This window comes from Lissotriton helveticus, chromosome 8 (genome assembly GCF_964261635.1).
Source record: "Lissotriton helveticus chromosome 8, aLisHel1.1, whole genome shotgun sequence".
Classification (NCBI taxonomy): Eukaryota; Metazoa; Chordata; class Amphibia; order Caudata; family Salamandridae; genus Lissotriton; species Lissotriton helveticus.
In genome coordinates, this window is record NC_136069.1 from 753,421,484 (window position 1) to 753,446,455 (window position 24,972).

The 24,972-nt window shown below is 43.4% G+C and overlaps 1 protein-coding gene across 6 annotated transcripts in view; it reads right to left on the reverse strand.

Moving 5' to 3' along the window:
• Positions 1-1,127: 1,127 nt before the first annotated feature.
• SHROOM2 (shroom family member 2) overlaps positions 1,128-24,972 on the reverse strand; it is a 904,672-nt gene continuing 880,827 nt past the window's right edge. For all 6 annotated transcript variants that reach the window (XM_078657588.1, XM_078657592.1, XM_078657589.1 and 3 more), the window contains one exon: positions 1,128-5,448. In XM_078657588.1, the coding sequence (XP_078513714.1) occupies positions 5,182-5,448 (267 nt within the window). In that variant the 3' untranslated portion in view covers positions 1,128-5,181. The remainder of the gene's footprint in view (positions 5,449-24,972) is intronic.

The window sequence follows — 24,972 nt, forward strand, 5'->3', positions numbered from 1 at the left end:
AGATGACCACATTAATGTTTGTTGTGGAACTTTCCTTGTAAAAAGCCCTGTTGAAGTTGGAGGGTTGTTCCTTTTTATAACCTTATGAGACAGAATGGTTGGATACTAGGCAATAAGCTGCTACATGATAGTATTGAGGTTAGACTATTACTAAAACAACCAAGGCTTTTTTATTTAGGGAAGTAGAGGACGTGTGTTTGCCAGAAATGTTTAAAGGATTGCTAAAATATGGACTGGAGGTGCTATAACAGCAGCTTTGAAAAGTAGTAAGGGGCCTGCGTGAAAAGCATATGTGATGGATTTCAGGGTGGGCCCTGGGGCTTTAGTTTGCTCACTTTTGGTGAATTCGAAAGCACTAAAAAAAATTTTTAAGTAAGACTGTGATAGTCAAACAGTAGGCAGGAGTTGAGATGTAGACTGGATTTTTGTGTGGCGTGATTTTCTGAGCCGTGAAATAGAACAGAATCTCATTACCTCTCTCAGGTAATTCGGTACTAGGACTGAAAACAGCCTTGCTTACTACAGAGCTCAATAGAACAATCTCATGAGAACAGGAGTCAGTAGAATACTGCCTCACATTAAATGGTTATGCACCTACATAGGTTTTGCAGGGATTTGAAATTACCCCCGAGAGTTGCATTTTGTTTCGCATCCAAATAATTTCTTCGTTGAGGAATATGAAGAAAAAAAACACAGCTTTCGAGTATTATTAAGGTGACCAACTCCTGACTTTGTCTGTCAATGCAATTGTGCTCATAGAAGCGACCAGATCTGCAGAAGACATCTTGTTCTTTCAAATGACCCGAGACGGATGGATTGTTGAAACTGACAGGCAGATAGTTAGTGACGAGTCTGCTATCGCTGTCGGAGGTTCAAGTAAATGGGCTACAAGTGAGGATTTCTCGAGACACGAAAAAGAATGAGCTTGGACCTTTCTATTGCCTTGAATGGGGCTCTAATGGAGGTATGATAAGCTGATACAGAGTGCCCTGTGGCTTGACATAGTTTATTTATTCACAGTCCGCTCTCCAGCTTTTAAACCGGTCAACATGCCACCTGAAAGACTGCTGTAAATTCATCTGGCTTGTATTCGCTATGTAAAAAGAAGTACACTTCAACTCAATGACTGAATATCAATTAGACTGTTTATTTCCTCAACATCAAGCAGTGTGGCATTTGTGAATAAGGACATATCAGAAATGAGGCCTGGAACTCGACAGCCGTCGGGCTGTTGAACTAAAAGCAATGTCGATTGTTAGCCCTATATAAGCAAGGATTCCTATACAAAGTGGTCTAAAAAAGCAAAGTCTAAAATAGCGAAACATTTGCAATGACCTAAAGATGCCAAAGACAAAAGATCAGCACCAGATCAATAAAAAAATAAAATAAAAACAAAAAAGAAATAATATAGATATTTACAGATTTACACATTGTACTGAGAAGCAGCCATGTCCTGTTTTTATCTATCAATACAGTTTTTAGAAAGTAGTGTTAAGAACTAGCGTAATGTTCTATTGAACAGGAGATAGTGCGCCCTCAGACGTTATAATAAAATGACAAGGAAGAAATGGAAACAATCAGATGGGAACAGTGCTCACAGGTTACAAATACTCTCACCACAACACAGTATTAAAACGTACAGCAATACAAACATTGTAACAGAGAGAAGAATGTATTCAGATTATGCTTGGCTAGAGCGAACATGCTGTCCTGTACATCATGAAAACTGCTAAGCATATTTGGTGCACCACATACAAGAATACAGAAGTGGCAGCAGGGAAATGTCTATCGTCTATAGCCTACGTGACATAACCATTCAAACAACACCTTTTGTAGTTCCCCTGTTTTCTCAAAACACAGCTTTACAGTTACTGCATAAAAAAGGTGGAAACCCCTCATCTATGCAGTTTAACAGGAGTTTAGATTTTAGGCCAGAATCCAGGCACATATTACCAGGCATGGCAATAAAAATGATCAGCACCTGCCTTCTACCTAAGTGAATACATTACAAAGTACCTGTATTCCGGCCACAATCAAATGCACTTTAAAGAATGATTTATACAGATACATGGCTCCATTAATCACTTTCCAAGGATTATATCTTGGTTATCAAACCTTTAACAATTAAGCTGCTATCACTACCAACACGTTACTATTAAAGTTATGTTGCTTGTTAACTGTTAGCCACTGCTCTTTCTGGCCTAGTCTATACTACCTGGACACTTACCCAAATAAGCTGAGCAGCTTGAAATGTTAATAATGCATAAGAACACCTCAGTCTTGTTGCCTCCTAAACATGTTTTGAAGTCGTTCAACAATTGTTTTGAGGTATAGGCTGAAACTTAGCATTCAGAAGATGCCTGCAAACGAGTTGTAGGCCAGAATAGAACCCGTGGAGCTCAACAATGGCTGGAAACATGGTTCTAAAATAGGAAGTATGAAGACACTATACAGAATAGCACCCTTTTCTAAATTTGCAATGTGCCATATACTACAACTATAATTACCCAAGGGGCCAGCAACGTAGTATAGCAGACAAGACTAAAATTACAAGGATTAGAGTTCTTCGTATTATCCAGTTGTGCTATCGACGCGACCAGCTGCAAAGAAGACTCCGTAGTGTATAAACCCTATTCATACTGACGTAGTGGTAAATGGAGTAGTGCAAATCAAATTTTGGTCACAACCACAGTGGTCATACGCTTAAGAGAATCAATTTTCAACCCGACACGGCCATCTACGATGGAAAATGTAGACTGTTGATAAGGAATCTACACAGTGAATAGTGCTTCTCTAGGTTCAAATAGGCAGCATTTATCACATAGATGGCACTGGTGGAATATGAGTCGGAATAATGTGTTTTGAAACTACTAAAAAATTAAAATGTTCCAGTGAGAACAGGTGCATCCACAGAAACAATGATCTAGCTTCACAGGAGTAGTTTTTCCTCATTTTTAACTGTTATTCCTCCTTTACTGTCCCACCAATGTATCATCCACTAGAAGACCACTAGGAAAACGTACAGCAATTCTAGTATGGCTGTATTACCGTAGGGGATCAAGGGTCTTCCGAGTGACAAAAAGAAATAAAGTCAGATCATGGTTAAATAGGCAGATTGCACTGGACACAAGTCATTCGCAAACAAAAGCCATGGTGAGCTGAAGTCAGAGCCTGGCAAAAACACACAGGAGTGCCAGCTTAAGAGCCCATCAAGAAGACAATCATGAGACAAAATGGATCACAGAACAGACAGGCTGAGAAAAATGTTACCACTTTCTTAAAACGAAAAGCAAAGTCCCACCAACAAGAGACATTCCGAAGTATGGAAAGATTAGATGAGTGAAAGCATTTTCTGGGGGGGAAAAGATGGTATGACTAACAGAATGTGCATAAGTGTGAAAATAAAGGCGTAGATGGATAATATGAGCAGATGCAAAAAAAACACCTCAAAACACACTGAAAAAATAGCACTTATGATAAAGTGACACAGTGTACGCACTGCTGTTTGTGCCAATCTGTTTTGCGACATACAGCTTCTTAGGTCCAGGTAAGGCCCAACATTTTCCCTAAATCTAATTTTATCCTCACATATTTCATGATTTGGGCTACTACGGTAAAAATAGAAAATTAAACTTCAGAAAGTGAAGGAGCTACAGGTAGAATAACGAACAAGAACCAATGGCTAGAGACAAAGACAACAAGATTAGATGAGTCATGAAGCAGTAGGGCCCCAGCACAATCTGTCACTGTTACATTCATTCAGAAGTTTACAAAACAAAGAAATCACAATACATTTGGAATCACAGGGTTTATATCTTCTTCATTGATGATGAGCACAGGAGAAGGAAGTTGACAATGCTGCTTTGCTATTTTTATTGCACCGCAAACAAAGCCACACGTATTGCACCGCTTGGAGAATGTTGATTGCTCATCTCTATTAGATATAGAACTGAAGGCTAACGGTGCATATCCTGTGGAAAAACACAACACCATTCGGTTTCATAAGATGAAGAGAAGCAGGTGGCAGATCCTGGTGGGTTGCAATTTATATTAGAAACCGGAGAAGAAATGTTCATTTTGTTGTGAGATTTCAGTAGATTACTGCTCTTGATGGAAATTTGAGCACGACTGAGCCTCATGTTTTGCGCTCTAAGTTTGATCACTGAGCATTCCTTTCAGCAAGGAGTACCCTTTGTGTGTCAACAAGGACCATGGCCTTAAGACTGTTCCACAATGAAATTCAACGACTTTGCATACTCCTCATTTTACAGGTGTTCTATTTGGAACTGACCAGATCACACAGAACAAATTCCATACCAGATCAACTACAGAACTTTTACTCTCTTACTGAACCAAGTCACTCCACATTGAGGTGCACCAAAACATCCATTACAGCAGAGTGTACTTAGAATCTAGAGTCTGGATCCAACTTAATCAGTGAAGTTACTAGATATCATATGGTTTTCCTAGAAGGCGTTGTGAATAAGTTTAGCTCCTAACTTGGAATGACGCGGAAAACGACCATAAATGAGGGACCTTTTGCAGTTAATAGCTGGGTCCAGAATAATATTCCTTGGTTTGTTTACCACTCTTTTCTTCAAGGAAGTAGGTGCTATCCGCAAGTATAATACACATGGAAAGCATTATGTGTGTGGGTCAAACCTGTCTAAAAAACAGCATGATTATTTGAACAGATTAGAGTAAAAGCAAATATTCCCCCTCCTTCCAGAAGGCCTTTGCTGTGACAACCTTCGTTTCTTCGTTCATCTTGCCTTGAAAGCTTCTGCAACCTCTGGAGCGCTGTTGCTGGCAACCAACGCTTACAATCACTCCTCTGTAAAGGCAATATTGCAATGGCCCCCAAAATGCATTGTTAATAAGCACTGAAGATTACACACATCACGTTTTGTGGAGAGTCTAAGGAGAGAGAGAGAAGCAAAACTGTACAGGCAGGCTTCATACTGAGTATCCAGAAACAATATCTCATGTTTAGCCAAATAAAACTGGAATAATATTGCTATTGTCAGAGGCATTTTGATCCATGCCTTATCTTTCCTCTGTGATAGCAACGTGAACTGCAGACCTCTTTTGTACTTAAAGTCCTCACTCTCCATGCGCCCACAACCACACTGAGCGCACAGTGTCCTCATAGTCCGTTTTTCCAGGCAGCTCGTGCGTTCCTCATTTGATCCGGTCAAGAGGCAGACTTTCCGTCAAACATTTGAGTTGTTCCTCTCCGAGTTTGATTTTGTCCTCCAACTCTCGCTGCTCAATGATCAGTGCAGACTTCATTTTCACAAAGTGCTCGTAGTCCGCCAGGCTCTCATCACTCAAGTAGCTGGCTAGAATGTCAAAGACAATGCGCTCCCTTCGATCCAGATTCTCTTTCAATTCTTTTGCGTCTTCATGCTGCCTAGTGAGTAACTTCTGCTTTTCCACCAATGTCCGCTGGAAAGAACAAACACATATATACGGATTATTTCATGTGCCAGAATAGCTTAAAATGTTGTGCCATTTGTTTTCATCAACAAGAATAACTTTTTTCTAAGTACGGATTGGTTAACTGATGAGGAAAATAGTCTTAGTTTTCAAATACATGCATGCAAGGTAAAAGAAAAAATGTACATGGACCTAATTTTTCTTTACTGACAGACACAAAACAATATCACGAGGGAAAATCAGAGAACAGCAAAAGTAAAGTTGTAGAATTAGTTAAACTAACCAATTATAATAATTTCCAGGGTCATAATGCAGGGGGAACATATTTACTCTATCAAGAACTAATGTCTTTGGGCTAAAACGTTGCTTCTTTCATAGAATCACACTAAGCGAGCCTGATCTAAAGAGCCTTCCTGGTCTGAAGAGACTTTGAGGCAAAAGAGATTCCACTACACAATGTGATCAAAACAGTGCTATCCTGAAATACACTTCAAAACAACAGTTATCAGACAGCTGAACAAGACTGCAACAGTACCACAATAAGAATGTCTTTAGAAAAAATACACATAAGAACGTCAGATTCCTCAGTGGGATGGGTAGTTTCAACTTGGTGCAACTCGAACACTTAGTTGTGAGTCTTTTTTAATATTTCTTTCAACTTAAATTAACCCCTTCCATGCTGGGCCGATTCCGCCGCTGTGCGGTAAACAAACGAACAGGGCGGGGCCGTGACGAACCCCAGCCGTCATCAGCACATGAGCACCGTGGAGCGTGACGGCTGGGGTTCGTCATCAGCATGGAAGGGGTTAACATGTGTATATATATATATATATATATATATATATATATATGCCAAAAGAACTCCACACGGCTACCTCCAATCCCACGGGATCGGCGAAGCAGGAGACGGACCACAATTGAGGGTTACAATTCTTTACTGCAGAGAAGGGTCAGATGATAAAACCAGCAATGACGCGTTTTGAGCCAAGCGGCCCTTGTTCACATGCAGAGGATAGCAGAATGTAATTATTTTTATAATGCAATGCACCCCGCCTACAACCCGCCTCCTGCTTAGTCATGTGACATGTTAGACATGGTAAAAAGATTGTTATCGAGGCAGAATACAAAACATGCCCATTTTGTTTTATACATGATTTGACACTAAAAACATGTCTAAATTGCATAAATACGAAAACCACCCATTAATTCATTGGATTCTCAAGGCATGACAGATGATTATTCAAATATATCACAATTGCAGAAAAACTCACTGGATAAATCCACTATGCTAAGCAAGCCCCGACTTGAACAGCAAAAAATACCAGATTACCATGTCAGTTGTTTCTTTTAGAAACAATCCAAAATTCTTCGCTGGGACATACGTAGGCTGTAAAGTGCGAAAAGTGCTAATAAATATGTACAAAAAAAGTGGCTAAACACCTCTGCCTAAGTGTGCAAAGAAGCTTTCAATACAGTGCAAACACATCTATAAAAGTGCTGAAATGTATAATAAATAATTCTCTGAGTAAAAAATGCATCAGAATATTACCTCTCTAAAAAATTGGACAAAGCCTTATTCTTCTCTTAAAAGGTAAATCTAAAACACTTTTTAAAACAGTAATTCATTTCCACTTGATTTTTTGCACATTGTATATAATAATAATAATGAATTACTGTTTTAAAAGGTGTTTTAGATTTACCTTTTGTACTTCTAATGACTCTTGTTTCCCTGCAGTAAATAAACGCTGATCTTTGACGCCGAAGGAAGTGTCCCGTGTCTCTGTCACTTGTGCGCCGAAACAGGTATCCCATGAAGGTTATAGGTGTTGTTCCCTGGCACCGCTGGTTCTGTTAAAAGTCCAGTCCTTCAGTTGGCGCCCAACGTGGGGCGACATCAACGGTACCGGTCCAAAGCCTGACAATCGTGAGGAACTTCGTGTGAAATCTCCGAGGGAAGGTGCACCCCGCTTCATCGATCCTGTTGTCGAAATAAGTGGCCCGAAGATTTTTCCTGCGAAGATTCCCGCCTCCTGACGGCTGCGACGGACCGATGCCCTGACTGTCGACCTGTCTTCGACGCCCGGCGCAGACCTTTCGTACAAGCGAGACGATAGACGGGCCTTCCTGGTGACGCCATTGAAGTTCTGAGTTAAGTATTTGTGGGTCGCTCCCAGTCCTTAGTGGTTGTTGTAGCTTATTGAAGCTTTGTTGTAGCTTATTGAAGCTTTGTTGTATTGCATGGTTCCATTGCATTTGTGGTTCTTAGTGGTTATTTGACAGTTGCAATTGCCAAAAACCGAGGGTTTTGTCTTACACGAAGATTTAGTACTTCGGTAACCCTTGAAGTTTGATACTAGGTTAGTGTGCACGATGCCTAGCCATAGTGGTTTGTTTGGTTTCTTCAAATGTTGCGCAATGGATTCCCGGTTGGAGGACTCGTGTCCGATACCTCCAGTTGGAACCCCGATATATGAGCTCTATAGTCGACACGGTGTGGGCCCTATTATATATAATGAATACTGGGTCCGTTACACGAAAAAAGACGGTGTCCTTAGTTGGCCACCACATGGAAGTTTTGAACTTACGATTTTAGATAATCTTGAAGCTAAATTATTTCAAAAGAAAGCACGGCCAGCTATGTTTGATTCTTTTCGGCTGTGGCGTAAAGAGGCCAAGCAGAAAGAAATCAAACAGCTTAAAAAGGATCGAAGAGAAGGGTTTGTTCCGATAATGCAAGTTGTACAACAATGTAAGCGAGAAAAAGAAGTAAAAGAAGTGGAAGTTTCCACTAGACTACATCACATGAGTGTAGATAAATGTTATCCGGTTTTACCGACTGGTCTAGATAAGAAAGAAGAAGATTTGAAGGAGGATTCCTTGTTAGCGTATTTGATGAAATCGCCACCTCCTTATGCGCAGGGTGCTACGGCTACTGTAGCTCCTCCTGTAGTTCCTCCTGTCGTTCCTCCCGTCGTTCCAGCGGCTACGGGTCCGCCCGTTGTTAATCCTACGTTTGTCCCACCACCTGTCCCTGTTCCTACTGCCCCTGTACCTGTACCTCCTCAATCTGTTATCCCTGTTACCCCGACTACCTTGTCTGTTTCTACTACGCCTAGCTTCACTTTTAATGTTGTTGCTCCTGTTCTTCTTTCTCCTTCTGTTCGTAATCGTATCCCTAACACTGTTGCTACCCTTTATTCACCGCTTTCTGGTCAGTTATTCCCATCCGATATTTCTGAAACTCCCCAGAGACGGAGTCAAATCCCTGGTGGAAGGGAGAGTGCAACGTTAGCGACTATGGCTCGTAGATGGATAAGACATCCTGTTAACTACCCTCCACGTGTGGTCTTCGACACGTTTTCTCAGTTTAATGAGCCTACGCAGAGATTCGTGTTCGAAGAAATGTGTAACTTTTTGAGGGAAGAATGGTATAACGATGATTTAGATAATGTACCGCCCGATATGACTGAACTCCAGAGTCAATTTTCGAACGGTATGATTGTAGGGGGTGATGTACGACGTGCCTTGGAGCGCTTGTTAGCACTTAGATCCACCGTGCATTCTCAAGTACCGTTTGGTGACGACCTAGGCACTTGGAAAGCGGCTCCTGGTCAGTATCCTATGAGAGAGGTTCCGCCACTTTGGGTGCCAGGTAATCCACAAGCTCAGCCTCCTGTTTTACCGCATTTCCGAAGAGTTTGGATACACCTCCCATGGAAACGATCAGAGGTTTTGCAAGTAAAGCAATCCTTGCCTGATCCGCGTAAGAATCCGGCTGGTTATTATAAGGAACTATCCCAACTGGTGGAAGCTTCTGTTATGAACTTTGCCGACATCGACATGTTGTTTGGTAATGTTGTACCACAACCAGTTTGGGCGAAAATTCGCCAAGCAAACCACGCAAATGAGTTAGGTGGTGATTGGGCTGCACTAATAGCGGCTGATGCTTTACAAGTTGGAGGGGCTAAGCCTGAGCAGTTGATTTTGGATTTACCTCAGAAAATCATTACGCTCATGAAAACTCTCATGCCGGCGATGAAGGTGAACTGGGATAAATTATCAGCCTGTAAGCAAAAGAAGGACGAGAGTGTCTCGGATTTCTTTACAAGGTTTGAGGAAGCGTTTGTCGACCACAGTGGTCAGGACATGGACTCCGAGGGAGGCCAGCGGTTATTTGTCGATAAATTTGTGTTGAATCTGTTGCCTGAACTATGCAACAAATTGAAGAATTCAGAAAGTGCATGGGCGGTTTCAACCACTGCACAGATATTAGCAACGGCTCAATACTATGAGAATAGGGAAAAGGAAGAAAGTGATCGTGCAGATAAGAAAACGAAGGAGCTCAAAACGAAGGTTTTGTTGCAGCAAGCATATCCTCCACGATCAAATCAAAATGATTCACAACAGCAGTATCGACCACGAGCACAGCCCGATAGGATGCAGCCGCGCTCTGACAACTTGGACTATAGATCTTCACTTGGGTATAATCAGTGCGCATATTGTAGAAGAGAGGGACACATAAAATACGACTGTCCCGCTTTACGTGACCGTCTAAACGGTGTGTCGACACGAGGAAACCGTGGTGGTGGTCCTCAACAGGCATCACGAGGTAGAGGTCGCGGTGCCCCCCAAAATCAAATTGATCGCCCTCAAATTCCATCAGATACGAATAATTGTTTTGACCAGCGAAATGCGGGGTCAGTTCGATCTACACAATATCATGTGGACGATTATTACATTGAACATGAGACTGTTGCAAACGACCATTACTAGGACAGCCACCGACAAAGAGAGGGAGTAGTATCAGTTCCGGTTGATCAGAGTGGGCCTTACGTCGCAGTGGCTACATCGGGCGTAGTTGAGCCTTTTCTGTTAGACACTGGTGCGACGAAAAGTTCCATCATGCATTCGAAACTCCCTGGCGCACCTTTGTCTGGCTTAACGAATGTTTCCATTGGATTCTCTGGCGCCCCTGTTAGCAATCCTGTCTCTAGCCCTTTGCCCCTTACGATTGGCCCTCGTGAGCTGGAGGCACCGCTGATTCTATCTACCGGCTGTGGTGAGAATCTTTTGGGTCTGGATTTGTTGAAACGACTATATGCGACTTTGTATTGCTCTCCCGAAGGAGTGGAGCTTACATTAGGTCGGAGAGTGATCTCTCCTATGTACTTGTCGATCGATAAATTCCCACCGGAATTGAGTTTCCTCCCTGCGTCTCTATGGGCCACAGGTCCCAATGATGTGGGTCTGTTAGACATTCCACCTTATGTGATTCAATTGAAACCAAATGTGCGATTACCACGTTTACCTCAGTATCGTATCTCTCTTGATGGTGAGCGAGCGCTGTTAGCAATCGTTCATGATCTAATTAAGAAAGGTGTTGTTGAAGAAACTCGTGGAAACGTGTGTAATAGCCCTGAATTGCCTATTTTGAAACAAACTGATCCATCCAAACCTCCTGTGTATCGTTTCGTAATAGATTTGAGAGAAGTAAATAAAATAGTGATTCCACAATTTCCCGTGGTCCCTGATATCACGGCCTTGCTAACAATGATTCCGGCCTCTGCCTCCTGGTTCACGGTGATCGATCTAAAGAATGCTTTCTTTAGTATCCCGATTGCTGAGGAAAGCAGAGACCTATTCGGATTCACATTAGGTGGTCGCAGTTTTAGGCTAAAACGCGCTCCACAGGGCTACTGTGAGAGTCCGTCAATCTACAGTCAAGCACTTAAAAGTCAGCTTGATGCTTTTGTGTTACCGACGGGTGCGGCTTTGATTCAATACGTTGACGACCTGCTAGTGGCAGCTGATACAGAAGCTATTTGCAAAACGGCTACAGTATCATTATTGCATTATCTACATGACTTACATCACAAAGTATCACCTTCTAAGCTACAATATTGTTGTCAAGAAGTTACCTATTTAGGTCACTTATTGTCAAAAGAAGGGAGAAGGTTGACCCCAGAGAGAATCGCAGCGATTTCCCGAATGACTGTGCCAAAAACCCAGAGAGATGTACGTGCCTTTTTAGGTATTACGTCCTACTGCAGACAATGGATTCCAAATTTTTCATTGTTGGCGAAACCATTGATAGCCCTTACGTGCAAGGATGTTTCATCTCCTTTGCCTTGGACTGAAGAGTGTCAGAAAGGTTTTTCTGAATTGCGTGATGCGTTGTGTTCGGCTCCTGTGTTGGGTACTCCTGATTACAGTAAGCCGTTTACACTATACGTTCACGAGAGGGATGGCTGTGCGTTGAGTGTTCTGACACAACCTTTTGGCGGCAAACAACGTCCATGCGCATATTTTTCCTCGACTTTAGACCCAGTAGCTAGAGCCTTGCCGAGTTGTTTAAGAGCAACAGCGGCAGCTGCGGAGTCCATTCGACAGTCCGCAGGTCTGGTCATGGATAATATGCTTACGGGGATGGTTCCGCATGCAGTTGACACTCTCTTGAACCGAACGAAGACTCAACATTTGACGAGAGCAAGATTGTCTGGATATGAGTTAACGTTACTGGCCAGTCATATACGGATAAAACGATGTAATATGTTGAATCCAGCAACATTGCTGCCGATCGACACGGAGTCAAGTGGTGAAGCACTACATGACTGTTATCTGAGAACCGAAGAGGAAACAAAGGGTCGTATTGACCTGAAAGATACTCCATTGATAGATCCCGATGGTACTTTGTATGTGGATGGTTCCTGTTTTAAGTTGCCGAATGGTGATGTGACGACTGCGTATGCTGTAGTAACATTGAGTACGGTTGTAGAAAGCGCAAGATTGAGTCAGAATTCGGCTCAGGCTGCTGAGCTGATCGCCTTGACAAGAGCGTGTGTGTTGTCTAAAGATAAACGGGTGAATGTGTTTACAGATAGCCAGTATGCTTTTGGTGTGGCCCATAGTTTTGGGCGATTGTGGAAAGAAAGAGGATTCCTTACGTCGCATGGCACGAAGATTCAGCATGGACAGCTTGTGAATGACCTTTTAGATGCACTCACATTGCCTAAACAGGTGGCCGTAATCAAATGTAGTGCGCATCGGAAAGTGACGGATGATGTGGGTCGTGGTAATGCATTTGCGGATGAAGCGGCTAAAGAGACAGCTAAAGATTTGACAAATCGAATGTATGTTACGAGTTCAGTGAGATGGCCAACGGAGACTAGTATGTGCGAAGACACGACTGGGAGTGTGAAGGGAATACAGAATGAAGCCACTGAGACGGAAAAGACTAAATAGAAAGAGAGCACGGGAAGGCTGGATGAGAACGGATGTTGGGTTGATTTGTCAGAGAAACAGAGATGGATGTTACCGGATGCATATGTGCTTGCTGTTGTTACAATGGCCCATGGTACAGCACACATAAGCACAAAAGGCATATGCAAGTTGTTGTCTCATGTATGGAAGAATGATGGGATTACTAAGTGTGCAGAGAGAGTGGTTAAGAATTGTATGGTGTGTTTGATGCACAATCACGGTAAGGGCACTCCCACTCCACCTGGCCATTTTGCCCCTCCTACATGCCCTTTCGAAGTTATCCAGTTGGACTTCATCCACATGGAAAGATGCAACAATTTGAAGTATGTGTTGGTTGTGGTATGTGCATTCTCCAGATGGATTGAGGCTTACCCCCTTAAGGATAATACTGCCTTATCCACGGCAAAAATTTTGCTCAAGGAGTATTTCCCCCGGTATGGAATGCCTCGGGTTGTATGGTCGGACAACGGAAGTGAGTTCGTGGGAAGTGTGATGAAGAGTGTGTGTCGTGGCCTTGGAATTAATCAAAAATTTCACAGTGCCAATCATCCACAATCAGCGGGCTTGGTGGAAGGATACAATGGCACCCTAAAACTAAAACTGGCTAAAATTCAGGCAACAACTGGTTTATCATGGCCCGACGCTTTGCCTCTAGCTCTCCTATCGACCAGGGCAACTGTACACTCACGAATAGGGCTTAGCCCATATGAGATTGTGTTCGGCCGTCCTGCTAATATATGGGGAGTCCCAAGGCCTAAAGAATTTGATAGAATTGAATATCCAATGCTGATTGATTATCTTTATGATCTGACTGCTAAATTGAGTTTGATTCATCAACAGGTCTTTGAGGCTCTGCCGTCACAAACAGAGGGTCCTGGTCATCGGCTCCAACCCGGGGACTGGATCCTCGTCCGCAACTTCGGCCGAAAACGGAACCTTGAGCCGAGGTTCGTGGGACCTTACCAGGTGCAACTAGCAACGAGGACAGCAGTTCGGCTGGAGGGACGGAAGCACTGGGTACATGCTACCCACACCAAAAAGGTCCCGCTTCCTTTGCCGGCGGACACTTGGATGAGAAGAGGTTTTTCTTCATCTGAAACCGACGCTCCACAACGTTTTGTCCCATTCAGCGAAGCTCAGCTTATATCTGACACCCTTGTTGATTCCCCTCAAACAATTTCCTTTCCGTCAACCCTGGAGAATTCGAGTGCTGAACAATCATCTGAACAATCGGACACTCATTTGCCATCCAATCCACTATTTGAAGATCAGACTCGCCCTGGGAGCAGCCGATACCTTCTTCGTCCACGTACAAGAGACTAATAAAAGTTTTTTTGTTTTTAGGTTTCACACTTGCCCTGAACATAGTGGACATTGTATATTGTGTACCTTTTTCCTTTTCGTACAGCCAAGAATGTTATAATAAATTGAATGTTCAATTTAGCTAGAACCAATCATCCAGGTTGGCCGTAGGGCCGTGCGGGTACTTTCTTCTGTTTAGCAGCTATCGACACTAGGTCGGTTTCTTTTGTCAATTTCTGGGAACTCCTGGGAATTGATAATCGCTACTCAGAACGAAGTGCGTCAAGAACGTCGCGGACGGTCGTTAGAGGATGGAATCGTCATTGTCTGAGCTGTCGAAAAGAGAGAAAATGTCGGCGCAAAGATCTGCATTAGATAAGGTGTTTCGTACAAAATGGTTTTTGCTACAGGTTTTCATATTGTTCCTGACTGTATCTATGTTACTGGTGGGGGGAGTATATCTTGGGTCCCAATTATTACTGCCTTCTACTATAACTACTCCTCCATCTCATGATCTAAGTTTCGTTTCAACTGTCTCTCCACATTCCTTTCATTTTCTGCCTCAACACGAACAAGCCAGACGTGCGGAATTTAGAAACAACTCCTTTATTCAACTCTTACATCAGCATCAGTTAGTGGTAAACACTACCAATTGTTGGGTGTGTGGGTTAATGCCACATACCATGGATAAGGGTATTCCATACTTGGTTCTGCCTTATAGTTCCCAAGGGTCAGCTCGAGCATTCCAAACTATGTTCCGCAGCGCACTAGATTCCTACCCCCATCGAGAACCACGCTCAGCAAACTTTGGTCCTGGCCCGTACCACAAGACTCTGGCGATAGCTATTGCTGATTTAGATAGAGATATTTTCGACGCATCGCTTATCCCAGAGGAGGAGGTGCAAGCATATAAGGAACTAAGTGAGACTGAGTATAGTATATCAGTGGGTGATAGACAGCTTAAAAGCTCATCACCGATATGGATTGTACCTCACCTTGGTCACTTCTGCCTGAAAGGTCTTGGTCGAAATCCGAGAGCTCAGTTTGGGGAGAGTGCGTGTACTGAGACGTATGTCTTACCGACGCTCTCATCCCCTGTCTTCCTAACTGCCAAGGGTACCTATTTTGTATGTTATGATCGAGCCTATACGTGGTTACCTCATGACTTCTCGGGTACCTGCTATATTGCAAATCTTTTGCCTCCGACTTTCACTGTTGCCTCAGATTATCACAGAACTAGAGTTGTGAGAGGTGTTGTTAACAAAGAAGATACTGCCGGTCAAGAAGCAGGAGACTTCTTTAAGGGTTTCCTACCGTTTTGGGGCCCTATGGTCAATAGCAGGAACCTGAGACAGTTAACTCGTGTAGTAGAATCAACTGCCAACATAACTGCAAGTGCCCTTGGTAATTTGACAGCCGAGCTTCAGGCGGATAGACTGATGACATTACAGAACCGTATGGTTCTAGACGTTGTTCTAGCAGATAGAGGTGGTGTGTGTAAGGTCATCCATTCGAGCTGCTGCATATTCATACCTGATAACGCTCCAACGGTTTATCAAGCCATCTCTAAGTTGCACAAAATCTCGGAGTCCACACACGTGGACGAAGGAAATTGGACGCTTCTAGGATGGTTTTGGGGCCTGATGTCGACTTGGGGTTGGAAGATTCTGATGATTATAGGGGTTGTTGTGACGTTTCTGTTCACATGTTGTCTTTGTGTGCAGTGTGGTCCTGCCTTATGTTGCCTTTGTGCCACAACGTGTATAAGACAGCCAGTTGTCACCAAAGAGGCATTGATGGATAGAATAATGTATCAGCAACATCTAAATGATCTGATGAATATCGAGATCGATTATGATTCCGACTAATGCTTGCCTACATGAGGGCAAAAGGAGCGTCTGAGGTTCCGTAAAAATTATTACGACGTTTTGGGCATTACCGAATATGGACGAGTTTGGTATCTACGAACCGTAAATGGCAAGTTCGATAAGTGTACGCATTTTCGCTACACTACCTGATAGGGTTCGCCTAATTTACGTGTTCTTCATCTGAACCCTCGGGTTCCATTTTAGATACGGCATCCATTTTGTTTCTTGCCCTCACGTAGTCAGCGAGCAGGCAACTGTTCGCCTCCTGACCTTTTAGTTCCCAGCCTTGCGGAAGACGCATATTCCTTTCATGCGTCTTTATGGCCGGAGGAATGACACAGCGAAGGCAGATGGCTCAGCTTGAGGGTAATCTGGCCGTGCCGGTCTATTGTGACAACCGTGCAGGTGATGGGACCCAGCTCTTTGATCCTACGATCATGCTTCCGATATTACCCCCACACTCTTTTCTCTACACGTGTCTGACTTCCTTGCAGCTGCTTTTGTCTCTTTTTCTTGCTTATTTACAACTCAAGTGGGTGTGCCTAATGGTGGGAAGATGTGCTTTTACAGTTGGGAACCGGCATTGCTACTGTAATTATGTTCCGGGGTTCTGAAAACATGAAAGCGACCCTTTTGAAGTTTACTGTGGGAACTGGATTGTAACCTTTTGTTCACATGTTGTGCAATGGCAACATTTTGTATAAAGGAGAGCGACCCACATATGCAATTTGAAGCAGACTCACAGAACCTACATGCCGTTGTACTTCTAATGACTCTTGTTTCCCTGCAGTAAATAAACGCTGATCTTTGACGCCGAAGGAAGTGTCCCGTGTCTCTGTCACTTGTGCGCCGAAACAGGTATCCCATGAAGGTTATAGGTGTTGTTCCCTGGCACCGCTGGTTCTGTTAAAAGTCCAGTCCTTCAGGCGGGGTGTATTGCATTATAAAAATTATTACATTCTGCTATTTTCTGCATGTGAACAAGGGCCGCTTGGCTCGAAACGCGTCATTGCTGGTTTTATCATCTGACCCTTCTCTGCAGTAAAGAATTGTAACCCTCAATTGTGGTCCGTCTCCTGCTTCGCCGATCTCGTGGGATTGGAGGTAGCGCTGTGAAGTTCTTTTGGCATGTAATTGCGGAAGTTCGGCTTGCTTCCGGTAAACGGACCCCCTCTCCTGAAGTTGGCGCCGGTTTCAAACCGAAAAAACCCCAAATATATATATATATATATATATATATATATATATACATACATATATATATTCACTGAAAAAACCATAGGTTTCAGGCCTTATATAGTTAGGAATTAGCATTTAAAAAACCTTTCAAATTCACTAAAAAAAATATAAGTTTTAGGGGTGTTATAGTTAGCTGGACATTTCACTCATATAAAACCATTGAAATTGCTCCTATATAGTTAGTTGTACTAACTATATTTCGCGCACCCGCAATCCACTGCTGATGATGTCACATATTACATCATTCATGACATGGTCACTGACATCACTGATGACATCTCAAATGACATAACTGATGACATCACTGATGACATCATCCAGTGAATGTGGTTTGCTTCGTTATTTAATTATGCATTATATATATATATCAATTTGCATTGAAGAATGAGTGGATATATAAAAATAAATATTTGGATGGAGGATTTAGTAGCAGTGTAATTGACTGTGTACTTGACCAATTTATAGTGTCTCACTAAATATAGTGGATAGTGACTAAACTGTGTGAATATCTGTATCACTTAGTTAGTTGTTGTGTAAACTGGTTCTCCAGTTGGTTACTAGCTATGTGAAAGTCTATATTAGTTATTGATCAGTTAACTGAGTATTTGTATGGGAGAGTGAATGTGTGTGTGGTTCGGTGGGGGGAGGGGGTGACTGCCCAAAGATGTGTGAATAGTTGATTCACTAGATATATGAAGTTACAACTACATGTTCTAACAGTTGTTTGGGTGAGTGAATATCTTTATGGGTGTGGTGATGAGCAAATATATTTCTCAATGGTACATGTCCAACAAACTCGAAAATAAAAGGCAGTGTATGTGTCAGTTATTGTATATAAATAAGTATACACAAGACTCAATGATTGTGTGAGTGACTGTATGGATAACTGTATACTTGTAATAATGATTTTATAATTCACTAAGTATGACTTACTATCTAAATGAATAGATGAAGTTGTGTTTGTATAAGTGTGTAGCTAAGTAAATATGTAAGTATGATCCATTGTTTGCATAAGTGAGTAGGATGACTTCATATGTGAATAGGATGTGTGCTGGTGTGTAATGTCGCTATAGGTGTATAAGTATTTTTGATAGGGTTCTATTGTTCATTGATAGCATGTATGAGTGAATCTACAGGTAAGTGATTAGATGTGTGTATACATCTATGAATCACTGAGTGGGGTTTTAGATACTTGTATTGCTGTGACAATGGATTCAAATATGATACTCTGTATTTTACAAAGAGTGATGAAAGATTTTACTAGTGTATGAAAAGGTGTATGTGATTGTCACGTGGATGATGTCATCAGTGATGTCATCAGTGATGTCATTTGAGATGTCATCAGTGATGTCACTGACCATGTCATGAATGATGTAATATGTGACATCATCAGCAGTGGATTGCGGGTGCGCAAAATATAGTTAGTACAGCTAACTATATAGGAGCAATTTCAATGGTTTTGTATGAGTGAAATGTCCAGCTAACTATAACACCCCTAAAACTTATATTTTTTTGAGTGAATTTTAAAGGTTTTTTAAATGCTAATTCCTAACTATATAAGGCCTGAAACCTATGGTTTTTTCAGTGAATTTGCAAGTTTTTTTAAATGCTAATTCCTAACTATATAATGCCTGAACCCTATGGTTTTTTCAGTGAATTTCAAAGTTTTTTTTAATGCTAATTCCTAACTATATAAGACGTGAAAGCCCACCAGGACACTCCAGTATGCGCCAGGGGACTGCATTGCAGAGAGGTGTAATGAAGCCACACCCTTTTTTACACCTCTCTGCAACGCAGCCCCCGTGCATGTTTGAAGAGGGGGAACTAATTCCCCTTGCATACTGGGGGTCCCTGGGGGCCAACTAGCCCACCTGGAACCTCCAGTATGCGCCAGGGGGCTGCATTGCACAGAGGTGTAATGAGGCTATGCCCCTTTTTACACCTCTCTGCAACGCAGCCCACTGGCGCGTTTGCAGAGGGGGAACTAATTCCCCTTGCACACTGAGGGTCCCTGGGGGCCAATTAGCCCACCAGGAGCCTCCAGTATGCGCCAGGGGGCTGTGTTGCTTTGCCCCGGAGGGCGGCAGTCCCCGGGGCAGTTTGGGGGGGATTGGGCACCCCCACACTTCTTTATCACTATGCCCCCGCGATTTGGTCCCCCTGGGGGGTAATTTTTAAAAACACATACCAGGTTTAAAAAAAATATATATTTGGCCTTGGGGGTCCTTGAGGGACCACCTTAGCAGGCCTAGGGGGTCAGGGTGTTTCTACCCTGCCCCCTTTTTGTGTTCTACACATTTGTTTTTCTGCTTTCTTTTGCTTCAGTCTAATGAGCACAAGATGGCTGCCAACACTTCCTGGTTTGGAGTGTTGACATCCAATAAGCATGCAGCTTTCTCGGAAAGGTACGCGCACCGTCCGCATACGGTACGCGGACCTGTGCGCGCACGGTACGCGCACCCCGCGATTTTTTGAATTTTTTTTTGCCTTGGGGGGTCCTAGTGGGACCCCTAGAGCAGGCCTAGGGGGTCAGGGTGCTTCAACCCTGCCCCCTTTTTGAGTTCTACACGTTTGTTTTTCTGCTTTCTTGTGCCTCAGTCTACCGAGGCACAAGATGGCTGCCAACAATTTCTGTTTTGGAGTGTTGACAGACATTGGCAGCCAATCAGCATGCAGCTCGCGCCCGCGAAGGTCCGCGCACATATATATAAATATATATATATTATAGTTAGCTGGACCTTTTACTCATACAAAACCATTGAACTTCCCCCGTTATAGTTAGTTGTACTCACTAGAACTCGCGCGCCCGCAATCCACTGCTGATGATGTCACATATTACATCATTCATGACATGGTCAGTGACAGCACTGATGACATCACTGATGACATCTCAAATTACATCACTCATGACATCACTGATGACATCATCCAGTGAATGTGGTTTGCTTTGATATTTAAATATGTATTATAAATACACTACTTTGCATTGAAGAATGAGTGGATATATAAATATAAATGTGTGGATGGTGGATTTAGTAACAGTCTCATTGATTGTTTCCTTGACTAATTTGTAGAGTCACACTATATATAATGTGTAGTTACTTAACTGTGTGAAAGTCTTTATTGCTTTGTCTTAAATGCTATGTTAAAGACTATATTTGTTATTGGTTTCTTAACTGAGTATTTGTATGGGTAAATGAATGTCTATGTGGTTTGGTGGGGGTGTGTGATTGCCAAAAAATGTGTGAATAGTTCATTCAGTAGGTATATGACGTTAAGACTACATGTTATAACAGTTGTTTCAGTGAGTGTATATGTTTATGGGTGTGGTGGTGATGAAATATTTCTCTCAATGGTACATCTCCATTAAACTTGAAAAAAAAGGCAGTGTATGTGACAGTTATATCTAATTAAGTGCGTCTAAGACTTAATGATTGTATGAGTCACTATATGGATAACTGTATACTTGTAATAGTGATTTTATAACACACTAAGTGTGAGTTACTCTCTATATAAATAGATGAAGTGGTGTTTGTATAAGTGTGTAGGTGAGTAAATGTAACTATAATCAATTGTTTGCATAAGTCAAAAGGATGTCTTTATAAGTGAATACAATGTGTGCTGGTGTGTAATGTTGAAATAGGCGTATAAGTATATTTGATAGTGTTCTGTTGATTATTCACTGCATATAACACTGAATCTATAGGTAAGAGTTTAGATGTGTGCATAGTTCTATGAATAACTGAGTGGGTGTTTAGAAATTTCTATTGGTGTGTCAATGGTTTCAAATATGGCACTTTCTATTTTACAGTGAGTGATGAAAGATTATACTAGTGTGTGATGAGGTGTATTTGATTGTCACATGGATGATGTCATCAGTGATATCATCAGTGATGTCACTGACCATGTCATGAATGATGCACTTTTTGTGACGTTCCGGTGGCGTAGAAGACTGAGTGATATTTATCAGGCAGGACTAAGCCACTTTTTGTGGTGTAATCCTGCCTGATTAAAATCAGTCCCTTTAACGCAGTGTCCTGCGTTAAAGGGGTGTGCAATGGGTGTTGCTGGGGGCGTTCCCAGCAGCATCCATGGACTTGAGTAATTTATAGCATCCTCAAAGACAGTCTTTCAAAAATTCCAAAGTATAGGACATGATAATCCAAATCCAAATGTTTCTCAAGAAAAGTCATAAACCGTGTCCGTGAGTCATATCTGCCCAAATGCCGATATTCCGAACGATTGAAAATGACTTTTTTTGAGAAACATTTGGATTTGGATTATCATGTCCAAAACTTTGGAATTTTTGAAAGACTGACTTTGAGGATGCTATAAATTACTCAACGATTCAGAAAAGGGGGTTTTGTCCACCACAAGCGTGGAAGGGTATGCTCAGATGTGAGTCCCTTGCTCATTGCACCATCAGGATTCAAGCAAGCCGGGCCGATGACGGCTGTAATGCCAGAAACCGGTCCCCGGAAGCTTGTTTCCTTCCCAGTAAAAGAATTGGCTTGGTAGTTTGGTTTGCCCTGTTCCCATGATGCACTGGGACAGGGACAGACTAATTTGCATGTAGCCAGGTTCTGAGCTGGGATGGTGCAGTGAGCTAAAAAACGGTGATGGATCAAGCCCTGATCTTTTGACTGGGTAGGAGTATTCTGCTTAATTCAGAAACTCTGTCCATCACCACCCCCTTTTCTGAATCGTTTTGTCCACCACAAGCGTGGAAGGGTATGCTCAGATGTGAGTCCCTTGCTCATTGCACCATCAGGATTCAAGCAAGCCGGGCCGATGACGGCTGTAATGCCAGAAACCGGTCCCCGGAAGCTTGTTTCCTTCCCAGTAAAAGAATTGGCTTGGTAGTTTGGTTTGCCCTGTTCCCATGATGCACTGGGACAGGGACAGACTAATTTGCATGTAGCCAGGTTCTGAGCTGGGATGGTGCAGTGAGCTAAAAAACGGTGATGGATCAAGCCCTGATCTTTTGACTGGGTAGGAGTATTCTGCTTAATTCAGAAACTCTGTCCATCACCACCCCCTTTTCTGAATCGTTTTGTCCACCACAAGCGTGGAAGGGTATGCTCAGATGTGAGTCCCTTGCTCATTGCACCATCAGGATTCAAGCAAGCCGGGCCGATGACGGCTGTAATGCCAGAAACCGGTCCCCGGAAGCTTGTTTCCTTCCCAGTAAAAGAATTGGCTTGGTAGTTTGGTTTGCCCTGTTCCCATGATGCACTGGGACAGGGACAGACTAATTTGCATGTAGCCAGGTTCTGAGCTGGGATGGTGCAGTGAGCTAAAAAACGGTGATGGATCAAGCCCTGATCTTTTGACTGGGTAGGAGTATTCTGCTTAATTCAGAAACTCTGTCCATCACCACCCCCTTTTCTGAATCGTTTTGTCCACCACAAGCGTGGAAGGGTATGCTCAGTGTGAGTCCCTTGCTCATTGCACCATCAGGATTCAAGCAAGCCGGGCCGATGACGGCTGTAATGCCAGAAACCGGTCCCCGGAAGCTTGTTTCCTTCCCAGTAAAAGAATTGGCTTGGTAGTTTGGTTTGCCCTGTTCCCATGATGCACTGGGACAGGGACAGACTAATTTGCATGTAGCCAGGTTCTGAGCTGGGATGGTGCAGTGAGCTAAAAAAACGGTGATGGATCAAGCCCTGATCTTTTGACTGGGTAGGAGTATTCTGCTTAATTCAGAAACTCTGTCCATCACCACCCCCTTTTCTGAATCGTTTTGTCCACCACAAGCGTGGAAGGGTATGCTCAGATGTGAGTCCCTTGCTCATTGCACCATCAGGATTCAAGCAAGCCGGGCCGATGACGGCTGTAATGCCAGAAACCGGTCCCCGGAAGCTTGTTTCCTTCCCAGTAAAAGAATTGGCTTGGTAGTTTGGTTTGCCCTGTTCCCATGATGCACTGGGACAGGGACAGACTAATTTGCATGTAGCCAGGTTCTGAGCTGGGATGGTGCAGTGAGCTAAAAAACGGTGATGGATCAAGCCCTGATCTTTTGACTGGGTAGGAGTATTCTGCTTAATTTAGAAACTCTGTCCATCACCACCCCCTTTTCTGAATCGTTTTGTCCACCACAAGCGTGGAAGGGTATGCTCAGTGTGAGTCCCTTGCTCATTGCACCATCAGGATTCAAGCAAGCCGGGCCGATGACGGCTGTAATGCCAGAAACCGGTCCCCGGAAGCTTGTTTCCTTCCCAGTAAAAGAATTGGCTTGGTAGTTTGGTTTGCCCTGTTCCCATGATGCACTGGGACAGGGACAGACTAATTTGCATGTAGCCAGGTTCTGAGCTGGGATGGTGCAGTGAGCTAAAAAACGGTGATGGATCAAGCCCTGATCTTTTGACTGGGTAGGAGTATTCTGCTTAATTCAGAAACTCTGTCCATCACCACCCCCTTTTCTGAATCGTTTTGTCCACCACAAGCGTGGAAGGGTATGCTCAGTGTGAGTCCCTTGCTCATTGCACCATCAGGATTCAAGCAAGCCGGGCCGATGACGGCTGTAATGCCAGAAACCGGTCCCCGGAAGCTTGTTTCCTTCCCAGTAAAAGAATTGGCTTGGTAGTTTGGTTTGCCCTGTTCCCATGATGCACTGGGACAGGGACAGACTAATTTGCATGTAGCCAGGTTCTGAGCTGGGATGGTGCAGTGAGCTAAAAAACGGTGATGGATCAAGCCCTGATCTTTTGACTGGGTAGGAGTATTCTGCTTAATTCAGAAACTCTGTCCATCACCACCCCCTTTTCTGAATCGTTTTGTCCACCACAAGCGTGGAAGGGTATGCTCAGTGTGAGTCCCTTGCTCATTGCACCATCAGGATTCAAGCAAGCCGGGCCGATGACGGCTGTAATGCCAGAAACCGGTCCCCGGAAGCTTGTTTCCTTCCCAGTAAAAGAATTGGCTTGGTAGTTTGGTTTGCCCTGTTCCCATGATGCACTGGGACAGGGACAGACTAATTTGCATGTAGCCAGGTTCTGAGCTGGGATGGTGCAGTGAGCTAAAAAAACGGTGATGGATCAAGCCCTGATCTTTTGACTGGGTAGGAGTATTCTGCTTAATTCAGAAACTCTGTCCATCACCACCCCCTTTTCTGAATCGTTTTGTCCACCACAAGCGTGGAAGGGTATGCTCAGATGTGAGTCCCTTGCTCATTGCACCATCAGGATTCAAGCAAGCCGGGCCGATGACGGCTGTAATGCCAGAAACCGGTCCCCGGAAGCTTGTTTCCTTCCCAGTAAAAGAATTGGCTTGGTAGTTTGGTTTGCCCTGTTCCCATGATGCACTGGGACAGGGACAGACTAATTTGCATGTAGCCAGGTTCTGAGCTGGGATGGTGCAGTGAGCTAAAAAACGGTGATGGATCAAGCCCTGATCTTTTGACTGGGTAGGAGTATTCTGCTTAATTTAGAAACTCTGTCCATCACCACCCCCTTTTCTGAATCGTTTTGTCCACCACAAGCGTGGAAGGGTATGCTCAGTGTGAGTCCCTTGCTCATTGCACCATCAGGATTCAAGCAAGCCGGGCCGATGACGGCTGTAATGCCAGAAACCGGTCCCCGGAAGCTTGTTTCCTTCCCAGTAAAAGAATTGGCTTGGTAGTTTGGTTTGCCCTGTTCCCATGATGCACTGGGACAGGGACAGACTAATTTGCATGTAGCCAGGTTCTGAGCTGGGATGGTGCAGTGAGCTAAAAAACGGTGATGGATCAAGCCCTGATCTTTTGACTGGGTAGGAGTATTCTGCTTAATTCAGAAACTCTGTCCATCACCACCCCCTTTTCTGAATCATAAATTACTCAAGTCTGCCCGAATTGTGTGGGTAAAATTGATACTTAGTCACTTTG